The sequence below is a fragment of the Emydura macquarii genome, unplaced genomic scaffold (genome assembly GCF_026122565.2).
Source record: "Emydura macquarii macquarii isolate MOO-44397 ecotype Brisbane River unplaced genomic scaffold, CSIRO-AGI_Emac_v2 contig_3021, whole genome shotgun sequence".
NCBI classification, from domain to species: domain Eukaryota; kingdom Metazoa; phylum Chordata; order Testudines; family Chelidae; genus Emydura; species Emydura macquarii.
This window is the reverse complement of record NW_027133158.1, coordinates 23190-50804: the sequence shown is the minus strand read 5'-3', so window position 1 is coordinate 50804 and position 27615 is coordinate 23190. Positions and strand designations below refer to the sequence as shown.

The 27615-nt window shown below is 40.2% G+C and overlaps 1 protein-coding gene across 2 annotated transcripts; it reads right to left on the bottom strand.

The window, feature by feature from the left end:
• Positions 1-6944: 6944 nt before the first annotated feature.
• SFTPD (surfactant protein D) lies at positions 6945-27586 on the bottom strand. Of its 2 annotated transcripts, XM_067530072.1 has the most exons (10): positions 23694-27586; positions 22755-23032; positions 21207-21350; positions 19090-19310; positions 16953-17069; positions 15742-15849; positions 15188-15304; positions 13693-13809; positions 12207-12290; positions 6945-7649 (listed from the first exon to the last, which is right to left on the bottom strand). In XM_067530072.1, the coding sequence occupies exons 4-10, from the start codon at positions 19289-19291 to the stop codon at positions 7273-7275; spliced, it is 1122 nt and encodes a 373-aa protein (XP_067386173.1). In that variant the 5' UTR covers positions 19292-19310; positions 21207-21350; positions 22755-23032; positions 23694-27586; the 3' UTR covers positions 6945-7272. The 2 variants fall into 2 exon arrangements, with proteins under 2 accessions (XP_067386173.1, XP_067386175.1); XM_067530074.1 differs by lacking the exon at positions 21207-21350 and having other exon boundaries at positions 23694-26305.
• Between the last annotated feature and the right edge of the window lie 29 nt (positions 27587-27615).

Below are 27615 nucleotides of genomic sequence, written 5' to 3'. Positions count from 1 at the left end.
AGTTTGTCCTTGGTTATTTACTCACAATGCAAAACGCAAAGAAGATGACTTTAAGTCCTGTCATGCCATCCACTATTGAAGTGTTTGCAAACACTTGGGCCCCGATCCTGTTTCTTGGTCCATGTGTGATTACCCACTGCAGTCAAAGGGGCTCCAGGCAGCGGTCCTCCGGCGTGGGCTAAATTTGCTGGAACAGGTAAGAACTTGACTCTTGAAATCTAATAAAAAAATATAAAGTCTGACGTGTTCCCATGGCAATGATCAGCTCATTAACTGAGTGATTTAAGTGAGCAATGTTTTATTAAGAAAGTAAATTGGGTTGAGCCCTTGTCAGGTATGCTGCGTGTGCTGGGGAAGTGGGCACACAAGCTGGACAGGATTGCTGCCTTTGTAACTCAGGACACAACTGCAACCCTGGTCACACAAATGCTGGGGTGGGCGGGAGCATCTCGGGAGATTGTAGGAAAAGGACGGAAACACGTTTCTCTCCCCCCACAGCTGCCAGCAGAGATGGCCCTGCTGAGCCTTTGCTGCACCCTGTCCACAGGTAGCTCAGTCCCCCTGTGCTCCTGCATCAATTGTCTGTGGAGACATAATGGTTCCAAGGAGCTCCTGCTGGGACACTGGCCCTACAGTGAAAACTGAACCCTTAAAATTCATTTCCTTTTTCTAAATCAGGGGCTTGGTTGGTCACAGGCTGGATTTCTCCCTTTTTTGCTCAGAATATGTAAATACCCTGTTGGCGTCTCAGCTCAGAGTCTCTCAGGAGCCCAATGCCAGTTAAAGCTGCAGAAAGATGTCAAAAAAAGATTTAATATCAGGTTTGTTTTGTTCAAAAAGGCACTGCACTAACAACCAATTTATCAACTGTGTATTTTAGTGATGGGCATCCAAGCCACTAACAAACATACCAGAGTGTGCGCCTTCTGTACATACACTCACCCAAGCAAGAAAAGGAGCTCAGCATTAGTTAAACCTTGACATGTTAGCTGCTAAAATCAAATGAAGCTATACACCATCTGTTTAATAAGCAAAGTAGTAGTAGGCATCCTTCGGTCTTGAGGGACCAGGGGTATGAGCCCCCCTGAGTGGTTAAAATTTTGTTCAGTTCCTTTTATGGCAGCCACGTCTGTGGCTGAAGAGACCCACTCTAGTGAGACAATCTCTCCTGCATTTGTCACATTTAAAGGTGGTGCTTTGACCCTTTGGGCTCAGCCTTCTGCCAGCTATTTTCTCCTCCGCTAAGCTGAACTGCTTCCTCCCATAGCTTTGAACACTTAATAAGCAAAAGATGCATTATACTGTATCTTGAATAAAGTATGGCCAGGACATGGCTAGCATTGCTCGGTGTCATTAAATATGTCTGCTACATTAAATAAACTGTGTAAGCAATCAGCCCTCAATTTGTCTGTTATGGTTAAGGTAACAGGAGCTCTGGTTTCACGTCCATGTCACCTGTGAGGCTACAAGTCAGAGTCAGCCCCAAAGACATGAGTTTTTTTTTGCTCTTTGCTGTTCTTGTCTGTGCCCTGTGGTGTGTCTTGCTGTATCTCTAAGGAAACAGGTTGGGACTGTAAAGCAGCTGCTCCAGAGCATCTCAACCCACTTTCTCTCTTTTTCCTAAAAAGGACAATTGATACCATCCTCAATTTTGTCAAAAGACTGTCAAATTGGGGTTTTCCTTATGAAAACGCTCTATAGCCAAATGAAAACAAAACAGGGACTATTGTTAAGATGAACCCTTTGTAAAAACATTTAAAATGGTAAGTATCAACTATTTCCTCCTTTTTAAAAAATAAACTATTACAAAGATTTTGAATGGTTGTTTTTATAATGGGAGTCAACCAGACATAAGCAGATACAAAACCCCAGACCACAGTGCAGAAGGGCTTTAGGAATAATCTTATCCTTTTTTGGAGCCATTTTTTCCAAGACAACGGCATCCAAAATATCAAGTAATCACTTATTGCTTGGAAAATCCAGGCCCAGTATCTCTTGCATTGACCTCACTGCTGTCAATGAAAGAGAAACTACACACAGTTTGTGATTCCCAGTAATACCCACAGCAACGCTGTCTTTTAGTTTTTAATTGTAGAACCTTACAACTAGAACAAACTCCTCACTTTATCCGTTTTAATAATACATGTATGTTAACCACCACAGATGTTAGTGATAGGTGACCCCAGCTCCATCTATCAAAGACCCATCACTGTAGTGTTCATCCCACCCATGGGATGCTCCCTTTGGAAGTTCAAGTTAATCAAACTCAGTCCCCAAGGAATCCTGCAGGGCCTAGTTCACGCTAAACCTTGCAAACCAAATCTTTGAAACTGCACCATTCCCACACTTCCAAGTGTGTCTGCCCTCATATTCAGAAATCGCGAAGCACACCTAGCATGTTTGTGAAGTGTGTGCACAAACCATTCATAATTCAATAATGGCCTGTCTACCCCGTTAGATCACTTTTTCAAATACTTTCCCTTTCTTCCACAAAAGACTGCGCTGGTTTCCTACCACCACTAAATCCCTTTGGCCCACTATGCCTAGTGAACTTTTATCCAATTTTGGCCCAGGGGCTTCCACTTTATCCGGGGGGACATTGTGTCCCTATCAATATTTTCAGTGTAAGGGATTGAATGAAAAGAAAGACAAAAATAAAGCACATGAGTAAGTTAATTTTCCGGTAGTGTCAGTGTTTGCAATTGCTGTCGTAACTGCAGATGGGCACAAACTATAATACTAAAATATACATCCTGAACTTTGGGGAAGTTCAGACCCTGATGCTAATCCAAAGTTTATGGCTTGATCCCATAACCCTAATGGACTCCAATTGGAATACCAGATCTGAACACCTGCAAATGGCTTAGAAGTTTTAATCCAGACAGGGCACTTCTCTTATTCAAAATATTAACACGCTAAAATTCCAGAAATGCTTCCAAGTGTGTCCTGATGTGGGTCAAAGCAGCACAGTTCCACTGATGTTTGAGTTTCTCAAGGAAATCATGGATTTCAGGGAAGCGATCTTTATTGATACCAGCTCTGATTCTGACACAAAACATTTATGTACCATCCATTCACATGCAATATATGCATGGATACATGATTAATCTGGCAAACCGATACCCATGCACAGCACTTTATTTGTGTACGTAATCCAACTGATGTCAGACTCCTTCCTTTTGACCTTAGTGGGACTAGTCACCTGAGAAAGAAGCACTCCTTGGACTAAGTGTTTGCAGGATCAGGCTCTGCATCTCTGGAGCCTGAAAATTCCACCTGGCTGACAGGAAGGAAGTACCTTATTGACAGGCCTTTGGAGTTATTCAGTGGAATTCACCTTACAGAGAAGAACAAATTATACAGTTCTGGTCTTTCTACATGAGCTGGTTGCGCTGGCATAGGTAGGTTGGAAACACAGGGAATGTGCTGAGAGTCATGTAGCCTTTGAATTCTATTGCTAAAGGTAGAAGAGATTGGTTTCTCACTAAACTATGTTCCCTTTAATGTTTAAAGCGTCGCTGTGTTTTACTGTTTGATGTCACACCTTTAACTATGTTCAGCTGGGATGTGAAATCATGTGATTTCAGTGTGCCCTGAACTTATTGAAAAAGTCTGGAATGGGGGTAATCACTCGGTTCAAGCTTCTGTTATGACAAGGAATTGGAGTCATGATTGTAACTTGTGTCACCCCCACTTGGATCTTGGGAGACTAAACCACCCCTGGTGGGGGCAATAGGGAGGTTTCTGCAAAGGGCTATATGGATGAGCAGTCCACTTGACCAATGGCAAGCCAGGGCTGCAGAGCCCCAGCAAGATAACTGGGGAAGGGGCAGCCTGATTTTACACAAAGAAAGCGCTTTAATAAATACATTAACAAATGTATAATAGAGAGAGAAAGAAAAAGAGAGAAAGCGAGCAGACCTTATTAGTTAACCTTAATGCCTTCCTTCCGCCTATCCTATTTTCCTGTTCCTAGTAAAGTCCTCATACCCCTCCTCCCCCCCATTATAGTGTTATTTTCTGAGTGACAGTCCTTTGTTGGTGTTTATTTTATTTACTTTATCATCCACTGTGGCCTAGGAGTTACCCACCTGACCAGACAGTAGTAATATCACTGATTTCTCCAGGGCGGCACCCCTGGGTATCTGACACAGTGAGGCGTCCCTTACAGTGGAGCCATGAAGCACCAAGAAAAAAAATCCAGGACCCAACCTGCATGATGAGATGGGAGAAGTTGCTACAAATATTGGTGATACCAAGCATCCGGGAGAGAAAACGGAGGAGGCTTAAGCCACACCTCGGCGAGTAGTTACAGATGGAGACAGTCACTGGGATTCAGTTTACAAGCACAGCCAGTACACAAATTCTTACTCAGCTTCTTAGCCGTGAGTTCAGTGCCACATATGGGCTGAAGGGCAAGATGAGAAGAGCTTGGCTTTCCGACTGCAGCAAAGAAAGCAGCTTGGAGCCAGTGCTTTAGGTAACACGAATCCCCAGTACCCTACGGATGGACAGGCTAAGTGTTCTCACACTGAGAAGACTTGGGGGAGACGCACAGTGAACGGATGATTCACCAGTACGGTGGCAAGGAGCAGCAGTGTTCTGATACAGTGCTCTGCTGTGTTGGCTGCCACCAGAATACCGAGGGAGATGCTACTGCCTGAAGGATAATCTTCCTGGGAGATAGCAACTCAGGAGCTGGTTGAGTTGCACCCGCGAGCCTGACACCTATGGATTTTAGTGCCAAGCTACAGTCTTTCCTGGCACAGAAAGATTTGATGCCAGGCAGTGTTCCTTCTCCACTCATGACTGACAGTGAAGGCCAGCCTGAGGATAACTTGTGGAGAAGTGTGGCTCACCTGCCTAGATGGAAGCCACCGTAAGAGGCTGAGGATATTTTTGAGGAAGTTGCTCACTCCTTTGGATGATGAGGGTTTGAAAGTTGGCTGGATCATGTAGGTGGCCCCAGACTGGCAATGCCGAAAAGAGGGGGAAAGAGATGGCAGAAAGCCATGAGGGTCCTCCGAACCAGCAACTCTGGGGCCATTTACATTAGCTAGTTGTCTCAGAGAGCACATACGGAACCACTGAGAGTAACAAAGACCTGTATGGCTGGTTCAGGGAACTTACATGACATCAGGAAGAAGAAAAAAGGCCTGACTTTCTGATGAGATGTCAGCAGTTACTGGTGAGAGTAACTCAGAAGAAGGGTATCCAGCTCTAGAGGGGTAAACCAAGCTCAAATTGCCAGGCACTCAGGGTCACTCTCTTTGCTGACATCATACTCCTCAGTCTGCATTTGAAGAGGTTGGAGGACTCTCCTACATCCTGGCCCTATTTAAGGATGTCAGAGAAGAAGAGAATAGGGATGCAGTAGCGAAGGCTCCTGTATTGCAGGCCAAAGCAGCAGCTCCCACAAGTCAAGGAGAAGCAGTGATCCCTAGAGAAAAGGGAGGAAGCCATCCCATATAGGTTACTCCAACATCTTTAGCTCATGCGGATATGCCCCTAGAAAGCCAGAGAAAACCACCTTTCCCTGTGGGAACTGTTTCAGCTGCAGGGAAACGCGGCATAAAGCTAGAAGATGTTCTCAACTCAGACACATAGGAAACTTAATTGGAAAGCTCTTGCAAGGTTGTGTGAATCAATGAAACATCAAAGGGACCCAATGAAGGACAGAGTATATACAACTTTCCAGGTCTTTCTTTTCTTTATTTTTAGATTTTTAAAAAAAGATTCTTTCTACTATATGCATAATTATGACAAACGCAGCTTCATCTGTCTAGCATTTCTATTTTATATATAGGGAACTCTTGGGAAACATAGGTATTACCTCTAAGTTTAGGACTTAGGGAGATACTGACTCTGGCTTAAGACTAACCACTTTAGCCAGGAAAGACATTCGTGGAGTTCTCATTTGGCCTGAGAAATCATCAGCCTTTTAAGTCAGCTTCAGCAATATCATCACTGAATTCTCGATGAACCTTTTGGCATTACAACATAAATTTGAGAAACACGATCCTCTTCCAATATGCAAAAGCAGAATAAGATGTACAGGTGGGTGCAGGACAGCAGAAGGCAATCCAGTCTGTCTGTCCTGGGAAAAGGAATAGTGTCTTATGAAGAAGTCAAAGGGACTCTCTTAGACAGGATACAAGTTATGAGAGCTCAAATACTACAATAAGGGGGTCATTTAAGCACCACACTGATTTCATACCGTTCATTTTATTTTGAAAAAATTTTCTCTGTTTCTAATGAAACTGATTTTACTGAAGATCCTTGTGATTTGAGACTTTCTGGGGGAAATTCATAGAATCATAGAAGATTAGGGTTGGTAGGGACCTCAGGAGGTCATCTAGTCCAACCCTCTGCTCAAAGCAGAATGAACCCCAACTAAATCAACCCAGCCAGGGTTTTGTCAAGCCACACCTTTAAAAGCTCTAAGGATGGAGATTCCACCACCTCCCTAGGTAACTCATTCCAGTGCTTCACCATCCTTCGAGTGAAAAAGTGTTTCCTAATATCCAGCCTAGACCTCCCCCACTGCAACTTCAAGTCATGCAGTCTGTCATCTAATTCCATGTAAACCCTTCACACCTGAAAGTACAGTGCATACAGTCCTTCACAGGCAAAAAGTGCAAGCAACGAACAGCTGTACAAGAATGTGGTGGCTTATATATCTCCAGATAACTATACATTCCAAGAAACAGATCTAAGTTTTAACACAAATCTGTGTCCTGAAATAATTCCAAGTAGAGAAGCATAGAATGCTTTCTAAAGTCACATATAAGCTTTTTGGGGCCACGTCTTCCTAATATTTGTATAGCACAATTGTACAGCTCCTAGCACAATTGAACTCTGATCTAGACTGGAGTCTCTGGAGTACAGCAATAGAAATAATAAATAATAAATGTTAATCAGGCAAAGAAATGTACTGTCAAGCCTGTTTGTTAGGCAAACAGGTGACCTCTTGTGGCCAATCAGAAGAAGTCTGTCTTGTATTTCCGGAGACTAATCCATCAATTTATCCTTCTGCTTGGGGTTGCATCTGCTTGAATTTTATCAGATTCAGTACATGAATGAAAACTGCTTTCTACATAAACTAAAATTGTTTAGCACAAAAAGTAGACTCTGACTATTTTGTTTTAAACTTTGATATACTATAAACCTGCAAAGCCCTCTTTAAATGATAGATACTTAATTCTAGCACACACCAACACTACAATACGTGTCACTTCCATCAAGTGCAGCAAATGAAATATGGCAGGTGGTTTAAAATTCACAGACAATTAACCGTTTCTCGTCACAGGATTTGTCATTCCACTTGCCAGTCGAAGAGACTTCTACACAGTCCTCAACTCCATTAGCATTATTTGGTTCCCCTGTTTGCCAGTTGGAATACACAAGGGTTTGTCCATTTAAATATTTGAACTGGCCTTCTGTCTGAATATCAGTTATGCCAAGAAACACTTGTTTCTTGTGTGAAACAACTATCTGGTGGATGGCGGCGTTCTCTGCTGCATTCTGAGGAGAAGCAAGCTGGCCTCCGGCTTCTGAACACATTTTTTTCAGATCGTTGAAGCTGCCTTCATAACCACTGGTTGTGAATATCTTTTGACCAACAGTTCTGCCATTCGGGAACATTATAACTAGAAAACAAAGCAATATCTCCACATTAGGCCTCTAGCTAAGGATGATTTTGTGAAGTCAACAGATTTTTAAGGGCCAGGTGGCGGAAATCAGCTCAACTCCATTGACTTCAATGGAGTTATACCACTTCACAACAGCTGATGATCTGAACCATAGAGTTCATCACTAACGTAGACTGATGTAGATGTAACGTAGATTGCTACATGCTAAAATACAGTCTAAACCTTGCTCATCCCAACCCCAACCCCACAGATTCTCTCTCTAAAGGCCTGATTCTAAAACCACTGAAATATTCAAATAAAAAGGCATTTTCCATGAGGCCCAAGATTTTGGAATTCACTCCCCACCTCTTGGCCTGAATTAGCTTCTATCTGTTCTGATCTTAAGGGCATGCTGCAAAACTCATCTCTTTTTCCAGGGTGGAAGCAGCCTGGCTCACTGTGTGTTGTAACCAGAAGACACTCCTGCCCTGCTGACATTCTCCCCCTTAATATCTCATTAACATCAGAAGATTCTGAAATATCCAGATGTCTTTATGTTTCCTTTTATAGCTTCAAGTGTCTGCCAGAACTGGAAGTGCTACAACCTGGTGACAAAGGCTATTGCTTCAGGATTTCTGGCAGAACCAACACTGGAAATGCTAAAATGTGACAAGGGAAAGTTAGTCTCACAGTATTTCCAGATAAAACCAAAATTTGGCATGGTTTGCCAGCACTGGAATTGCTCAAAGCCTGCTCTGGAGATATTTCCAATCCAATTTTTGCAGATTTCAGGTGTTTGGTTACGCATTCATATCCAAACTGCACTCCAAACCTTTGGAAGTTTCCCCATCACTATCCAGGGATGTGTTCATTACACAGTATGTTAATGAGCATCTGTTAAATATGCTGGCTATATTTTTTAGCTAGTCACATTTAACTAGGAGAGCATCCCACATTAAAAGGCCATACAAAAACGTAAGTCAGCATGGTAAGTGCAGTACTTAGCAAGCAATGCATACAAATCGTGGAGCATATTGCTATCTCTGTAGCTCTTCAGAAAACAGATGAAAATGTTGAAAACTTTTACAGCTGGTAATTTAGCATTTTCTCTGCAGAGAAGAAATTACATAGACATTCATCTGGGCCAGCGGTGCTCTGGGAGGGATTGAATGCACTTGATGATGCACAGTCTTAGGCATCAGTGTAAATCAAGCCTAGGGCACATATCAGAACATCAGATTGCTATAATTTGCCTTGGACCCTGTTCCCATGTCCAGCTTTCAATTATTAAATGTAGCCTCTTGATGGCTCTTGCTGCTAGAATGGCATTATCACAAATTAATATCACTTCAGGACAGTACCACCTTGTACCAAACTCCTGCTCTCACCATGACAACACACAAGCTTTGCATTCGTTGGTGAAAGTGACTGAAATTGCAGAATTTCCTGGCCCAACTAAGTGACAGAAGATGCCAATATTTCAGCCGACTAGTCAGAGCTGGAGTTGGTACAGACAGATCCTTGTTCATGAGTGTCTTACCCTTGTGGTCAGCAGGTTTAGGTGTGCCTAAGTCTTTAGGAGCAGAGTACAAGGACGCACCTGATTTGGAAGGAGTCAGGGTGGGATTCCTTCTTGTGGGATTGTATCTGGATGGGGATCCGGTGCTGTGTTTGTGAGAGTGCCCCTTATTCTCATGCAAGGCCCTAGACAATAGGTCCCTGGACTTAATAGTTTTGGTCTCCATTCTGGAGCTCATGATCAGAGGGGAACTGCCCATGGATGGAGGCCAAAGTATGGGGAGGAGGCAGGTCTTCTTGGCCTAGTTCTGACTGGGGTCTCATGACTTTCTTCCTGAGGTACTTCCTTAGTTGAAACTCTCATTTCTCTCAAGTTCAGGGAAGGAAAGAGCTGAAGATGCTGTCCCTGGGGGAGATATGAGCCTCCCTAAGGCAGTATGAGCTGTCAATGTGATGCAGCCTTGAAAAAGACTCATGCAGACCTAAGTTACACCAGGCGAGGTATTTCCAGTACGGACAGGCAAGTGTTACTACCATTGTACAAGGCACTGCTGAGACTTCATCTGGAATCCTGTGTGCTTTGTGGTCTCGCCTGTTTAAAACAGATGAATTCAAACTGGAACAGGTGCAGAGACAGGCAGGTAGGATGATCAGACAAATGGAAAACCTACCTTAGGAGAGGAGACTCAAAGAGCTTGGCTAGTTGAGCCTAACCTAAAGAAGGCTGAGGGATATGATCACTTTCTATAAATACTTCAGAGGGATAAATACCAGGGAGGAAGAGAAGTTATGTAAGTTAAGCGCCAACGTGGACACAAGAACAAATGGATATAAACTGGCCATCAAGAAGTTAAGGCTTGAAAATAGACAAAGGTTTCTAAGCATCAGAGGAGTGAAGTTCTGGAACAGCCTTCCAAGGGGGGCAGTGGGGGCAAAAAACCTAGCTGGCTTCAAGACTGAGCTTGATAAGTTTATGGAGGGGATGGTATGATGAGACTCACTACAATGGCATGTAGCCGATCTGCGACTGCTAATAGCAAATACCTCCAATGGCTGGTGATGGGACACTAGAAGGGGAGGGCTCTGAGTTACTACAAATAATTCTTTCCCTGTTGTCTGGCTTGTGGGTCTTGCCCACATGCTCAGGGCCTAACTGATTGCCCTATTTGAGGTTGGAAAAGAATTTCCCCCCAGGTCAGATTGGCAGAGACGTTGGAGATTTTTCACCTTCCTCTGTAGTATAGGGCATGGGTCACTTGCAGGTTTAAACTAGTGTAAATGGTGGATTCTCTGTAACTTGAAGACTTTAAATCGTGATTTGAGGACTTCAGTAACTCAGCCAGAGGTTACTGGTCTATTACAGGAGTGAGTGGGTGAGGTTCTGTGGCCTTCAATGTGAAGGAGGTCAGACTAGATGATCACAATGGTCCCTTCAGGCCTTAAAGTCTATGAGTCAAGGTAGCACTGGGGCTTGTCACTGATCAGGAAGGAGAGAGGGAAGAATACACAGTTGTTAAACCCCAGAATTCTAGGCATAGTCCTTCTCCCAAGAGGGAGAAACAGGGAGGGTCCCCAATGCAGGGAAAACTAATCTACACTAACTAGAAAGAGACTACTAATGCACCAGACTAACAACTATATAGAATGATATTTACGGGTAAGAAAAACAGTATGAAGATATCAGACACACAGAACTCCGACTCAGGCCATCCAGTGGTAAGAAGGAACTGGAGGGGTGGGTCAGTCTGCATTGCCCCTTTTAGCCTTGGTACAAAGCATGAGAAACTATAGGGCACAGGCACGGATTAATGGGCATTACTCAAAAGATTTTCTGGTCTTAGGTGCATGGTGCGCATATGAGGTGTGGAATACACAGAGGGACCTGTACTCAAAGAAGAACTGCTGGTTTAAATGGTCTTAAGATAGCCAAAAAACAAAAACAAAAAACCCAAAACACTGTTGCATATAACTAGCAAACACAATTGGTCTGAAGTATGCTTTGCATAGGATTCTAGTTTTTGGAGTTAATTACTAGGGCTGGACAAAGAAAGGTTTCCCAGAGGATTTCATTATTTTAAATTTTGGCTTCATTCTGGTTCAGAACAAAACCCCCAAATTTCTGAATTCTCCATGAAAGGGAATCGAGCCCACGCGGTAGTCAGCCTGGTGGGCTGGCCCCAGAGCTGCGGACTCTGGAACTTCTATGTCCCATGGCTCTAGGTCAGCTCCCCCATGAGCCATGAGGTTAGCAATCAGTCTCCAAGGGCTTCCAGGCTCCTGGCTCCCTGTTATCCCACCAAGTGGGTTGCTGAGGAGCCAGGTGAATGAGCTGGCAGGAAACTAAGTAGATTTGGTTCAGAACTTCCCTGAAATTGGACCACCTCAGTAAAATTGTCTTGATTGCAATGAATGAGCAAAGTCCAATGAAAGAAGGTTTCACTGGAATATTTCTGACCAACACTTATTAAGTACCTCAGCACTAGGACTGGCCTATATACAAAGATGTACCAGTTTAACTAAAGGTGTGCTTTTAAACCACTTTAGTTAAACCAGAGCAAAGCCCTGTGTGGACACCCTTAATTTGATTTAAAACTGGCTTAATTAGCTCTGTTTGATTCCTTGATGACTTAAGCTAAATTGATATAATCCAGTGTTTTATCAATTTGAGAGTGTTCACACGGGAGTTTTCATGAGTTTAACCCAGTTTAATTAAAGTGGTGCAACTTTCATGTGAAGAACAGTTTTCCACAAAGGACCTGATCTTGTGAGGAGACTACTACTTATTATGAGATGCTGAGTAACTATGTATGAAATGCTGTAACTGGGTTCAGTGGGAATTCATCCCTCATTGGATTGGGCCCTTGTATTGTCTTTGGGGCAGAGAAAATGCTCTGCTCTATATTTTATGAAGCATCATGTAAGGCATTATGTAATTCATTAATAATGAAAATGAAGTAAACCACTATGTAAAGCATCAGACAACAACTCAGAAGGCTTAAAAGAGATCAGAGATATAGTTGTGTTGAAAGGCATCAGCCTACTACAGCATCATCTTACCTTTTTTGTATTTGGAGAAGCTGCTTTGCAGAGCTTTCAACTGTTCTTCCAAAGCACTTACTTGTTTTTTAAGGAGGCTGACCTCTGAATGAAGAAAGTTGCATTATTCTCAATATTACACCAAAAAGCAATACAGGCAAATAGCAGTAGACCTGTGATTTCTACCCTAGATATCCAGGTTATAGATCTAAACCTGGCTGGACTAGCTGTTTTATGCACTAAGAATTACACAGGATGTGTGGATGTGTCTATCCATAATCTGAAGGAAAGATTGCATCACTTCTACCAACTCCTTCTCTTTAAGGACAGGCCTGGACTAAACATCATTACACTATGCACACAGACAGTGCTTGAGGACTGAAGTCTGTAGATGCATCACTTTCTGAGTGCCCAGAGTGGTCTGTCTAAGCTACATAATGCTAAAAATGCTTTCCCAACTACTACTACATCCTGCCGTGTGTCATTTTACATTCTGTAAGCAATTAGGTGGAGTTGGAGGAGGGTGCTTTGAAGTTGTAGACTAGGGGGCCACTTCTTATTGATACTCCAGGGATTGGTTCACAAGTGGTTATGAGGTTAGACATGCTGGTTGTACTATATCTACATATAAAGTATTAATTAGATTGAGATCTAGATAACTAAATGATAAACACATGCAAACACTCTGTAATAGACATTCTGTGCCTGAGATAATGCAATATTTTGATTCTCTCATTACTCTCAGCATAATCTCATTTTAGCAAGTTACCACAAGTGATATCCCACACCCACCCTTGGGTTGATGTCTGTGTTAGAGGGGTAGGAAATAATGGGTTGTTAAGCTCTAAGTGAAGTGTTCTATCATTTGTTCTAAAGTAAAAAGATCCTTGTCCCAGCCCCTCAATCTAGGGATTAAAATATTCCACACTGAGCTATATCCACAAATATACTGGTTTCCACATGAAAATTTCAAGATATTTCTTCTCAGGTAAAAGAGAGCCAGAAAGGAAGCAGTTATTTTAAAATGATTTTTGAAATACAAATTCATTCCATACATAGGGAGATTTTGTAATCACTACAATGGATTTACTACTCTGTGATGTGTAAAAAGATATGTTTATGATTTGAAATCTTGGCTTCATCATGTAAATGCAAGTTTTGTCATTGACTTCAACGGGGCCAGGATTTTACCCATGAAACAGATGACTGCTATATAATTTAAAAATACTGTTGATTAATTTTATATTTTGTAGTGATGTTTTGATCACTATATTTAGGTAATGTCTTACATGTTGCAGCTGAACCAGTTTTACATTAAATATACTTTGGGAGACAAATAATCTCTCATATATATTTTTCCCAGATGGGGCTCACGTGAGCCTAGTTGTGAATGAGGGGCAGAAAGTGGTCCAAAATTCATTAACACACAGCAATGGGAATTCCCTTAAATCCCTTTCCCTAGGACAAATCAAAGAACAAATTCCTCCCCCGATATTGCTCTACTTACCTGATAGTCCACTGTCGCCCTTTGTTCCTTTTTCACCGACTGAACCTTTATCACCTTTTAGCCCAGGAGAACCAATTTGCCCTTTGGGGCCCTGTAAACCTGAGCTTCCTTGTAACCCTATTGTTAGGTCAAGTGAAACAGATACAAAAGCAAACAAGTTAATTTACAGGTAGTTTTCTAACTTTGTATATAAAATAACGAGCATTATACACTGCCTTTTGTCTAAGGATTTTAGTATTTTAGCAACATCGATCAATCCAGCCCTGATGCCCTCTTTGAACTAAGTAGTAGTATACTCATTTTGCAAATGAAGTAACTGAGACACAGAGAGGCCAACCACGTTGGCCAAGGTCACTTTGTGAACAGTAGCAGGGCTAGGTATAAAACCCAGGTGTTCTGGCATGCAGTACATGGCTCTAACAATTGGATAATCATGTCCTCATGTATTTTTATCTAACTAGAACATGGGCCTGAGATCCAGGGATCCCTGAGTTCTAATAAAAGCTGTAATGGAAACTTGCTGCTAATCTTGGACTTCCACAGATTTGCCCCATTTTCTTCATTTGTAAAACATGGATAATCATCCCAGAGGGTGGAATGTCTTTAGAATTGATTAATGTTTGTAAAGCATTTGAAAATGTAAAGCACTATATCACTATTAGGAATTATAATTACAGTAATGACATATATAGACTTTGCCATTTGCTTGATGATACTTTGCCTGAGCAACAATTGCACAGAAAATTATGAAGAGTGCATCTAATAATGATAGATGTGACTCCATCATCTAATATATGACAAGTCTAAATGATGAATATCAGATTACTTAGGAATAATAGACTCACTTATTAAAAATAAGGCAATTTTATTTCGACTTAAATGATTCTGACATACAGATTGCAGATAAATAAAAATAGAGATTCTGTTAAAATTTAGCAATTCATATACTGGGATTACAAATGAGGAGATGAAACTAGTTTAGATAAGATATGTCCTTATTTGAACTCAAATTTAGGATTTATTACTGTCAGAAGAGTTAATTTAACTTTCTGGGAATGCTTATTTTTGCACTCCTAAGGGCTTGCCTACACAGAAAAACTGACTGATATAGCTACTGGTATAGAGAAATATATATATAGATATAGTACTATATATTTATTCCAGTATAATTATGTTTTCAATCTGGTCAGAACTAAGAATTCCCAGGAATTTCATTAGAGATGCTGTATTTCTAAGAGCTGATTCATGATTTCAAGGGCAAAGTAGATTTGGTTATGCTTCAGATAGGTGTACAGCCTTTGGCTTTGTATTTAACTAAATGGAACCTTTGACCCTTTCAACTTGGTTTCCTTTACTATCTTATAAGGCTACAGGACAAGTTCTCTGCTGGTGTAAATGGATGCAACAGAGCTCTGGCAATTTACAGCAGCAGAAAAATTGTTAAACTGGAAACCATCTTTGTAATGCACAATTGAAACCTGTCTACATCACTTACCTCTGTCTCCTTTGTCTCCTTTTGCTCCCTTTTCACCTACTGTGCTTTTGTCCCCTTTTGGCCCAGGGGAGCCTGCAATTCCTGGCTGGCCCTGCAAACCTGTGGCTCCTTGCAGGCCTGGGGAGTGATGAAGGAAATGAGATACACAAAACCAGCAATTTTATCATCAGGTGTTTATTATTTCAGTGACTCTCCTGTTGGAATAATTCTGGGCTTTGCCATTTACTTGATGATAGACTCTGAGTGAAAGCATCAAAGGGAGACTTGAAGAGTGTCTGGAATTTGAAATCTAGCACCACCATCTAACAGATGATAAATATCAGAGGGAAAATTCCTACTGCTTTTTGGTGCACAGTCAAACTAGCCCATCAAAGACAGATGATTCAAATGAGATTTGTATAATTCCCACACCATACAGAGACGTTAGAGAAAGTTAAAGAAAATCATGCATGTCCAACTGCAGATTTACCCATAAAGATCTATTTCCTAATACAGCACCATTTGATTGTAAACCCTCACTGAAGTGCACAATACAGTCTAATGCCACCACTTACCTCTCTCTCCTTTTACTCCTTTGTCACCTGGTGAACCCTTATCCCCTTTTGGCCCAGAAAGGCCCGCATTGCCTGGGTCACCCTTCAAACCTGGGACTCCTTGCACTCCTGATGGAACAGATTGAAAGGGTAAAAAGGAAATACATAACATGTTCGTGTATATTATAACCCTGTCTCTGCTTGGAAAGATCCCTTCTTTTTTTAATACTGCCTGACTGGTTGCAATTTTGTGTGTGGGCAACAAATTAAGATGAACAGGTGGAGAGTTGCTAGCCTGGAATGTGATAACATACACTCAGCAGTCAATTCAATCAGAATCAGTCAATCAGTCAATAATCAAAAATTATATTGCTCTTTTTGGTGCAAAATTCTTGACACACTAATTTTTCCAGTGTAAGGGGGTTCTCCATTTCAAATTAGATAATTACAACAAACAATTTAAAAAAAAAAGTCATGCTCAGCTGAATTTTGCAGTGTGCGAAATAGTTTTTATTCACTTAATAAAATGCTAGAAACAAAAAATAGAAAAGTCCTGTTTGGTAGGACCCATATGAAGTGTTTTTAGTTAAAACAATACAAACCTCATTTTATATCCTCTCTGAAGATGAACGCAAAACTAAGACCAGGTTGATTGAAAAGTTCAGTAAATTTCACATGTACCTATACTAGTAATGAGTGAACACGCCCCAAGCTCATTTATAGTTTTGTATGAAAATCATGTAAAATTTTCAATTGTGTTACAAAACTGGTTGAAACTCAAAGTAAAATATTTTTGGATGAGAAGGTACAAGGATCAAATCAAGATAAAACCTTCGTTCAAACTCCTGTGAAGATAAACTATTGATCTTTACACAGTTCTACTATTAGGGCCAAACTAAGCCCTGTATCCAAACATTATGGTGTAGACTCATCTCCATCACCAGGTTATTTACTGTATCCCCTGGGGCAGTATCGGATTGTTCCATTATTATATACGTACATATATTTTTATATTTAACCTAAATGTTCTTTTGTTCAGTTTTCATCCCAATAGTACTAATTATAAATCCTTAGATCTTGTATCTCCTAGGTACATCTTTGAGATTCATTTAGATGGAGTAGACAGGTTTACTTTCAGTTCTGCTTAATTCCAGGTCTTTTAATCTTTTTTCAAATGTTTAGTGGCTAGTGATCACATTGATCTTCCCAACCAAAATAGTCATAGCACTTACCTCTACTTCCAATATCTCCTTTCAATCCTTTTTTTTCTTGTGAGCCCGTTCCTCCTACTGGTCCAGCAGGACCCATCTTTCCTGGGGGACCTTGTGACCCCTTTAATCCTTGTAATCCTAGCATTCGGTCAAAAGAATAACAGTAGTTTAAAAAAAAAAAAGTGAGTAAGCCTCAAGAGATGTGCAGATGAATAGGATAAGGTTTGCGAAATTAGGGCCAAATTCTGCCTGCAATTCTATCCTTACAATTCATCTGGGTTCTTAGGTGTAAATCAGGTAAGTAACTACCCCTTGAAATCTAGTAATCAAATATAAATCTGGTGAGTTGCTGTGGTCATGATTAGGTTGCAATTTCAGTATCAGCTCAATAACTGTTCACCTCTTCCAAGATGTCAAGATGGTTTAATGATTTATTTGAGATTAAAATAATTGTAATAGCAAATGGAAGAAACATGTTGAAATGGTGCTCATGGAGCAAGAGTGAAGGCATGGAATAGAAATCAATATTGTGTGACTCAAAGAAAAGTACATTCCCCTATATGTTTAATTAAACTGTGCTGTAGAGCTGAGCAAATATAGCAAGAAAGTATTGGTTTAATATTCTTGGATAAAAGACACACCAATCCATGCCCACTTTTATATACGTTTTCATGAAATTTGTGTTTTTATTCACAAAAATGATAGAAGAGAGCAAAACCATCCCAGATACCACCATGAATATATATTTGCAAGAGCATTTAGAATAGTAAAGCTCTTATAACCATTTTGAACAGCTCTTTTCATTATTCACACAATAGGTTCAGCAAACAATTCAGAATGTTCAAGGATAATTTATGGACAGAAAAAATGGGAGGAAGGGAGATTTCTGTTTAAAAAATTGAAGTCATTCATGCATGGAAGAGAACAAAACCAGGTGACTTACACAAACAAGCATAAGCCATGCAAAATAATAGCAAATACTCAGAAACCAGTATGCAAATAAAACATCACACAAACTCTTCAGTGAGCAATTGGAAATAATGAGTTAATGTACACAAATTATGAACTGTTTGTAAACAAAATACAAAAAGAAATAAGGAGTAAATTGTTCAGATACATTATTCACCATGAATAATATGAACAGTTCTTTTAGGTACCTGTTGTCAAATAAATTCCTTTTCTATAACTTGTAACCAAATGCAATATTAGTGAATGAGAAAGTAGTCCTATATCTGGGGAAACCTTTGTTAGGCCTGCAAAGCCAGATCCCTCTCCCCCCCGAACATATTCTGGAAATTATATCAGAAATTAAGTAGTTGTGCAAACTAGAGTAATACTCTACAATATATCTTGATGGATCTCTTGCTAAATGGAATTGATCTCAGTTAAGCGGCAGGTAAAAAAGAAAGTGTTTGTATTGTGGTGAAGGATTTTATGTTATGGGTAAATAAGTCTACTCTGAAAACAAACACCACAATCAAGTTCCCTGTTTTATTTTACTGGGAGAACTCTCACTCACCCAGATAAGTATTTACTCATGTGGCTGATCCAACTGAAGTCAAATGGTTCTCTAAAGTGAACCTGGCCCCAAATGTGTTTACATTAAGCATGCACACTTCCTTTGTTTGACCTTCTGTCCTTCTTAAACTTCTGGGTATTTTTTGGGAAAGAAAATTTAGACAATTTTCACAAACTGATTTCTCTTGTATTTTTTTTGATCCAACTTGGAGCTAGTCTACATTTATTTGTATATTTTTATTTTTTAAAAACTGGGGAAAGTTGCATTTTAAAAATCTATTTCTGAGCCATATCTAGTATTGAAAACTTTCAATCATTGCCAGCCTGGAGGAGATTTCAAGTTGATGATCCAGAGATGAAATGTTCTACAGCTCTTCATCCATTTCAGCAGCATTCAGTCCTATATAGTAAGAGGTTTCAATATGAACTTGAACAATACTGTCAGCTCTATCTCAGCCTTTAGTTATTACCAATACAAACAAAAGGACCTTCAGGTTTTACATTCTGTGTGATTAGCTGCACCTTTTTGTACGACTTCTGCAATGCTACATGGTTTCCAAGAAGCATCTTTTTAATGAGAAACAGTTGAAAAAAATACCAGACATATAAGTATAACATTAGGCAGTAAATATTTCTATACCTTGACTTCCCTTTTCTCCTTTAGGGCCTTCCTTCCCATCTCTTCCATCTCTGCCTGGTAATCCGTTCTCAGCAGGTCTACATAAAACTAGTGCACACCCATTTGGATCCCATTTTTTAACACTCTGACGTGGATTTGCAGTGGATGTTGTCAACAAAGATATTCCCAGAACAAAAGTGATCAGTGTTGGAAGCAGCAGCATTGTTCAGGCACCTGACGTGCTGAAAAATCATAGAGTTACCCTAAGAGCATTTTGACTCCATGTAATCTGTTTATATTTTGAAGTGCAAACTGATTAAATAAAGAAATGCTCAATGCCTACATTCTAGTTCATTTGTACTGGTTGGTCATTATTTTACATAAAGCATCAGTGCTCATGGAAAATTAAATTATTAAATTCTGAACAGCTCTAATGCAACTTTTTTTAAAGTTTGTTCTTTGTTAAATTATTCACCATGCAAAACCAAAACAAGCTAAATTGAAGTCCCACCCTGCCATCCACTATTTGCAAACACTTGGGCCCTGATCCTGTTTCTTGTTCCATGTGGACCGGCACCTGTGTGGTTCCCCATTGCAGTCAATGGCACACCAGGCAGGTGCAGGAGTCCTCCTGGATGGGATAAATTTGCTGAGGCAGCCCAGAATTTTTAAGATTTAAGCTGGCAACTGTTTTTCAGGAAAGTGAATTGGGGTGTGACCTGCTCAGGTGCACTGTGCATGCTGGGGAAGTGGACACACCGGTTGGACAGGATTGCTGCCCTTGTAATTCAGGACACCACAGCAGTTGTGGTCTCACAAATGTTGGAGCAGACAATGACCTCTCTGGAGAGTCCAGGAAAGGGTCAGAGTTATGGCTCTTTCCCTCACATCAGGCAGCAGAGAGGGTTCTACTGAGCACATGCTGCACCCTGTGTAAAAGGAGTTCAGTGACCATAGTCCACTTGTGCTCTTGCATTAATTGTGTCTGCTGAGACATAATGGTCCCCAAGGATCTCCTACTGGGCCACTACCCTTCAAACAGGCTGGGCCACAAAGGGACAACTGAGCCATTAAAATTCATTTTCTTTTTTAAATCAAGGGATTGATTGTTCACATACTGGTTTGCATCTCAGCTCAGAGTCTCTCTGGAGCCCAATCCCAGGTACAGAAAAATATTAGAGGAGATCCAAGGTTTGTTTTGGTTAGAAAGGCACTGCACTAACAGCCAACTGACCAACTCCATGTGTTCTGGTAACCCGTGACCAAGAAACTAACAAACATCAGAATTTTTGCCTATTGTACATACATTCACCTAAGCATGAGAAGGGTTGGCTAAGCACTGCGAGGTTTCTAGGAAAGGGTTAAAATCTAACCTAGAACTACACCATCTGTTTAATAAACAACAGTTGCATTTTAATGTATTTTAAGTAAAATACGAGATTAAAACTACGGCTAGCATTACTCAGAAGCATTTAATTACATGCCACCTCCTATATTAAATTTTAACCACATGCACTGTAGAGGTATTCAGATGTTAGACCTGAAAGCAGTTTTCAGCCTAACCGAAACCCACAATATTTAACAGGCATGCATAACAAAACCTCAAGGACAATGGCTAGTGTAAAATGCCTGATAACTCGAAGACCATATGCCCACTTAGTGATTCTGCCTTTTCATGAGAACAGCACATTCCATACACCTCCCATCTTATCTGTAAAGATTCCACCCATTCCCCCGCCGCCCCCTGAAGGATAGTCAGAAATCCTGTTCTGTCTCTGTCTATCACCCCTGTTCTTACTGAGAAGAACAAGGTCTGTATTTGTAAGTAAATAGATAAAAGAAATGTAAATGAATAGTTTAAGTGAGAAAAAAACCGTATATAAGTGATCTTTGTAACACCATGAAGTTAAAGCTGATTTCTCAGACTTCCCAATATCGTAAATAAACCTCTTCAGTCCCATCTGTGATGCCTGATTCTTAAGAAAAAATCTTTCGTGCTTTACATAGAGAACCACATAATAATCCATAAATACTATTTTAAAATAAAATTATAATAAATTTTGCTACATCAGGAATGCATTTTAATCATTAAAGGACAGAATTAAAAGTAACAGCACTGATAGCATCCAGTCACTTACTGTATAATTTCTGGTGCGCTACAGAAACGTTTCAGGAATGAGTTAGCAAGAGTTCAACTCTCCATTTATATGCTACGCATTGAGTAACATGAGCTCTGATTTCTCACTCATGTCACCTTCCAGTAAACGGGAATTTTAGTTTTGCTGAAAAACATTGCAACATTCCACTTTATCTGAAACATTGGTGATAGGGAAGGCAAGGTACAATGAAGGGATTGCTGACTAATGCAAAAGAAATGGAAGGAGGAACTGATCTAGCCTAACAGACTGCAGAACATTAGTGTGATCTCCCGAGTGTTTGGCAAGATTGGAAAAAGTGTGTGTGTGTAAATTATAGCTGGCAGTTTAAGCCTGTGCAAACTGCAAATGCAGGGCCTGACAAAAATGCGAAGCAAGGCAGAGCCAGGAGAACATGGGAGAGCCCTGGCTTTTTGTTAATGTCACAAACAACTTCCTCATCGCCCCCACACAAACCAAATTAACATTTTTTTCATGATTAAGCTAATTTACAGCCCTTCTTTTGAAAAACTGTTAGAGCTGAACTATTTATTTATTGTAAATACATCGTGTTATAACCCAATTGTTATAGAGGGCGTTGTACTTCTACAATGCTTTCAAACCAAGCATCTTTGACAGGTTTTGCAAGCAATAAAGAATTAATCCTCAAAAAAACCCTGTGAATATTTTCTCTGTTTTATCAAAGGCTTCTGGCAAGATTTTCAACCACAGTAACCTAATGCTGAGCTGCAGAATCAATGATCTCATTTTTGGAAGTGCTGGGCATCCAGGATTTTCAAACCTGATCAGTGATTTTGGGTACCCAACTTGAGACACCTAAAAGTGGCCTGATCTTCCGGCAGCGGGAACCTCAGCACTTGGTAAAAATCAAGACCCTTTAAGATGTCTCAGGTTGGGTACCCAAAACCCAGGCCATTAAAAAATCACCCATGGCTTTGAAAAGGTTGGCCACAGTTGTTCTCATTGACCTCAAGAAGAGCGCTGTTGAATGCTCAGCACTTTTGAAAAATCAGAACACCTATTTAAATGCTTTAATATGGATTTAGAAGCATCACATTAGGTTCCTGCTTTGAAAAATCTTGTTTAAACTTCATTCCCAAATACACACATGAAATCTATGCCATCTCTAGGAAAAGATTTCCTGATCTCAGTCCCCTATGGTTATTTATTTGAACACAAGACCACCTTTCCTCTCATGAGAAATCTTTTCAACAAAATTATTTGGACTTTCTCATCTTACATCTTATCATCACAGAATAATTGAAAGTTTGAGATAACTTGAGATCACCTTGTTTAAACTAATGCACCTATAGAAAATAGGATACATGCATAAATTTGTTAACAACGCTATCCAGAGTACAAATAAGAGAATTTGCATCAATACAAAAAAAAATGGAAGGAGGAACTGACCTGGCCTAAAAAAGGTTTTGGGGGGTAGCAAAAATGGCATTGGGATATTATAGGTTAAGAGAGGCAGGGGAGATGAAATTCACCCCCAGAAGGTAGGAGTGGGGCTGCTGTAAAGGTTACCTTCACCATGGCTGCTGGTTTAGCTTGTGGGTGCTGTGGCCACTGGATTCATGGGGACATGGCTCCACAACCCCTTCCCTGGCCAGTCCCCGAACTAGTCTTCTGCACTGGCGCTGCACAGAGTAATATGGAGAGCTATTCCACAACACACAGGGGGGTGTCCAGTAACCCCTGCATGCTTGTTCCACTGGCCGATCCCCTGCACAGCCACTGTATAGGGCTCATGTGGTGTGTGGAGGCACTTACTCTGTATCTCTGCAGAAGGGGTGAATTTCACCCTAATGAAAAAAAACAGTTTTTGCCTGTTTAAACAAAAAATAGCTGCCAGCTACAGTAACACACGCAAGTAATCAAAACCAATGTTTTTTCTTGTTCTGTCAACAAGTTTGACAACCTCAACCTATGCTTGAAAATTTCATGAGCAAGAACTGAGATCATTTGTACAGCTGCTCCTGGTGAACCCTTGTAAGACATCTTCCCTCTCTTCCAGCAGCACATCCCTCATCCCACAAAGCCAGGGATTATGTACCCATTACTGTGGTGGTCATCTCTTGTAAGATGCTACTCTGAGTTCAGGAGACTAATTTCAAGTGACCCTGCAGGCCTAGCTCACTTCCCTCCCTTGCAAACCAGATTGCCAGATTTCCCCCGTTCCCACCTCTGAGTACTTCTTCCCCTTTCTGATAGAAGCAACAAAGCTGAACTGGACTATTTATAAAGCTGAACTGTGGTTGGTCCTGCTTTGAGCAGGGGCTTGGACTAGATGACCTCCTGAGGTTCCTTCCAACTCTAATATTCTATGATTTATGAAATGGAAACTATTAAAAAGTCAATAAAAGCATCTCTATCTGCTATACGCTGGGCTTCTTTTTTGCCCTGCTTCAAATGGAGTGGAATGCTTATCTCTAACTCCAGAGTCTCCCATTGGTCCTTGTTCACCTCTGTCTCCTTTGGTCCAGGGGATCCATTCTTTCCAGGAAGACCTTGTAACCCTCTTAATCCTTGCAATTCAATGGGCTGATTCAGGGAAAAGGAAGAGACAAAAATAAAGGAAGTAAACAATTAAATTTGTAGGTGTTGTATGAGTTTGTGATTGCTATCATAATTAAAGATGGACAAACATTAGATCATCAAAAAGAACATAATGAATTTGGGGAATAGTTCAGATTCTGATCCAGATCCAAACTTTATAACTTAGATCTATTGCTATAATTGGAATATTATATTCAAATATCCGAAAAGTGTTCAGAAGTTTGGTTTGGATTCACTTTTTAAGGGAAAGATCAGTATGTGAGTTTCACTGGAAATCCTAAAATGTTTTTTTTAGAGCATGTACATATAAAACCATATTTTCAAAAGACTTTGGGACCAGATTTTCAAGGGCCCAGCATCCACAATTGGGTCCAGATTTTCAAAGGAGTTTAAACACCCAGCAGTTCTCATTGGCACACTTCCAACTGGATATTCAAAATAACTCTGTGCACTGTTTTGAAAATACAGTGCTTAAATGGGAGTTATGCTCTTTTAAATAATACAGTCTATAATGCCCTGTGCCTCCAATGCTCACTGTAAAATGGAGATACGACTCCCGTCTCTCTTTCTCTCTCATCTATTTAGTTGGTTAGGTCTTCAAGGTGGAGACTCTCTTACCATGTTTTATGTATAGTGCCCACAATGGTTTTCAGATCTCAGCTGAGGATTTTAAGTGATAATGTAATACAAAGAAATACTAAGTACAGTGTAATTAGAGAATAACTCTTTATAATAATTTCTAGAGAGTGGGCTGAATTGCCTCTTCATCCTCTGCCTCCAGCAGTGGGACCTAAACACCTGTGCCAGGGTCTGTTGTCTCTTCAGTGCCAATTCAATTTATTTTGGGTCTTGACAACCCCAGAATGTGTATCATCCTGGTCTTGTCCATCTGCTGGCACTGCAAAAGGTTCTATTTCATGTTATTCTTGATGTGGGGAGCATGGTGCTGCATGATTGAACAGGACCATTTATATAATTGATATTGCCACCATTACACAATTGCAACAAATCTTGTACAAAATATGACACATAAGGTGTCAATGGAAAAGTTATGATTTACTAAATAAGATTATCCCTTTTAAATCCAGATATCATCACTGTATCTGAACTTACAAATATTGGTTATATATCTATCTATCTATCTCAAATGTGTTTGTTCCTGGGGCTATACCCACAAGGTAGTTTACATCCAGTAGCCAGTCTGTTGTGAATGGTCCATTAAGGATATGTCACTCATTCCGCCCAGATAAAGCATCCTGAATTCCAGCTTGTGCCAGTAACTTTCCACAAACCTATCTGTGAGATTTGTTTGAGACATCTCCATTTCGCCTCTTTCCTGCTCTGATTCTCTGGGCTGTGGAATTATAACTAAAAAGAGCAAATTGAATTATGGCCTGAGGACCTTCCAATCTTTTGGAGATTACCAGAGAGATTTTACAAGCTAGCAGTCTAGACCATCACTGCTACAAATCTGGTACAAGGACTCTGAAGTTATTGAATGTATATGGTCTATTAACCATTTTAACGCTCTTTTTCTTTTCTTTTATTAATAAACCCTTAGTTACTAAAAGATTGGCAGCAGTGTGATTATTGAGTAAGATTTGAGTTATATATTGACCTGGCTAAGTGACGGATCTCTTGAGATTAGAAGGACCCTATCTGTGATGGAATTGGTTTTCAGTAACCACTCATCATAGAGTCCAGTGTCTGGGTGGGGAGACAAGGGCTGGACACATATGGAGACTTCATCTCGGACTTCTTGTTAACTAATGTGATGAGACAGAAGTTTACTTTTGTTACTGGCTTCGTATAACCTAATTATAGAATAACCACCAGTTTAGGGTGAGTCTGACCTATTTCTCAGCAGTTTGTCCTGAATCTGGTATTCTCAGCTGTGACCCACTGAGGCAGGGTGATAGGAAGGTCTCCCTCAACCAGCAAGAAATGCACTGAAACAACCAAGTCATTTCACATAGACCACAGGACAGCCATTGACTGGTAACAAATTTCAGACCCTGCCAATCTGGATCAGATTAAAAAATAGTGGCTTGAAAGTGAAAGACTCTAAGACATATGACCTACCTCTGACGTATCCAGCTCCAAATTGTAACAACTTTTATTTTACTTTGAACAATACTGTTAGTTTCATCCTACCGTTTTAGCAATTAGCAATTAGTTAAGGATCTCCAGAGTCTTCATGCTTGACAAATATTTTTGCTCACGTTCTGTGGAATTGCATGATTTGAATTATTCATCCTTTTTACCAGTTTAAACAAAAAACAAAACCAATCAGACCTAACAGGTGACTGTAAAGTAAATATTTCTATACTTGATCTCCCTTTTCCCCTTTAGGGCCATCTTTCCCATCTCTTCCTGGTAATCCATTCTGAGCAGGTCTGCATACAACTAGTGTACATGCATTCTCATCCCATTTTTGGACAACCTGAGCAGATTTTGAGTTGGAAGTTTTCACCAAAGAGAACACCAAGACAAAAGCGTTGAATGTTGGAAGCAGCAGCATTGTTTGACTCCTAGCCTGTGAAAAAATCATTAAAAGAATTACCCTAAAGTCATTTTGACTCCAAGTAAGTTCTTTATGTTACAATGCTTACACATTGGCTATATAAAGGAACTAAATGCCTACTTTTAAAAACATTTGTACTGGTTAGTTTTTTTTTAGTCAGAGCTTCAGTGTTCATGAAAACACTTCTTAGCTGTTCTTTACTCCGATCTTAATGAAGTACCACTAATTTTAGGAATGTGTCCTTTTCTAAAAAAGCAGCAGATTTCAGTTAAGTCCCAGGAGGTTGCCTATTAGCTAGGTGTTTGATAAGAACATAATGATTAAGGTTTTAGTAGACAACTGCTTTTAAGAAAGTGAATTGGGGTTTATTTATTTTTTTCAGCTGCCCACAAGTGCCCTGGGGATGGAGTGGAAATGAGCACCAGGACTGGACCCCAATTACAGTACTTGCAGTTGGGAATACGGCTGCATGTTTTTATTTCAAAGCTAATGTAGGGAGTAGACTTCCTGACTTACCAGGTAATGATTTGTAAAATGTCTGATAACTCCTAAATATATTGAAAAAAATTTGACAAGATGTATTTTGTTGTACTCTGAACGAAGTACAGAACACTGTGCTTTGAACACTCTGACTTAGATTTCCAGTGGATGTCATCAACAGGGATATTCCCAGAATAAGAAGTGATCAGTGTTGGAAGCAGCAGCATTGTTCAGGCACCTGACTTGCTGAAAAATCATAGAGTTACCCTAAGAGCATTTTGACTCCATGTAATCTGTTTATATTTTGAAGTACAAACTGATTAAATAAAGAAATGCTCAATGCCTACATTCTAGTTCATTTGTACTGGTTGATCATTATTTTACATAAAGCATCAGTGCTCATGGAAAACACTTTATTGAATTCTGAACAGATCTTAATGAAATTTTTTTTAAAGTTTGTTCTATGTTAAATTTTTCATCACGTGAAATGAAAACTAGCTAAATTGCAGTCCCATCCAAGGTTTGTTGTGGTTAGAAAGGTACTGCACTAACAACCAACTGACCGTCAGTGTGTTCTAGTAATCCGGGACCAAGAAACTAACAAACATCAGAATTTTTGCCTATTATACATACATTCACCCAAGCATGAAAAGGGTTAGCGAAGCACTGCCAAAGGGTTAAAGTCAAAGCTAGAAATACACCATCTGTTTAACAAGCAAAAGATGCATTTTAATGTATTTTGAATAAAATACGAGATTAATACTATGGCTAGCATTACTACAATGCCACCTGCTATTTTAAATGTTAATCTGATATACTGTAAAG

What these genes read in the sequence shown, in the direction of transcription:
- SFTPD (XM_067530072.1), bottom strand. Translation starts at nt 19,291, where the DNA reads ATGCTGCTGCTTCCAACACTGATCACTTTTGTTCTGGGAATATCTTTG. An exon ending in AGGAGAAAAGGGAAGTCAAG is followed by an intron (nt 17,070 to 19,089) that starts GTATAGAAATAT and finishes ACCGAATGCTAG; the next exon opens with GATTACAAGGATTAAAGGGG. An exon ending in AGGAGATATTGGAAGTAGAG is followed by an intron (nt 15,850 to 16,952) that starts GTAAGTGCTATG and finishes CTGTTCCATCAG; the next exon opens with GAGTGCAAGGAGTCCCAGGT.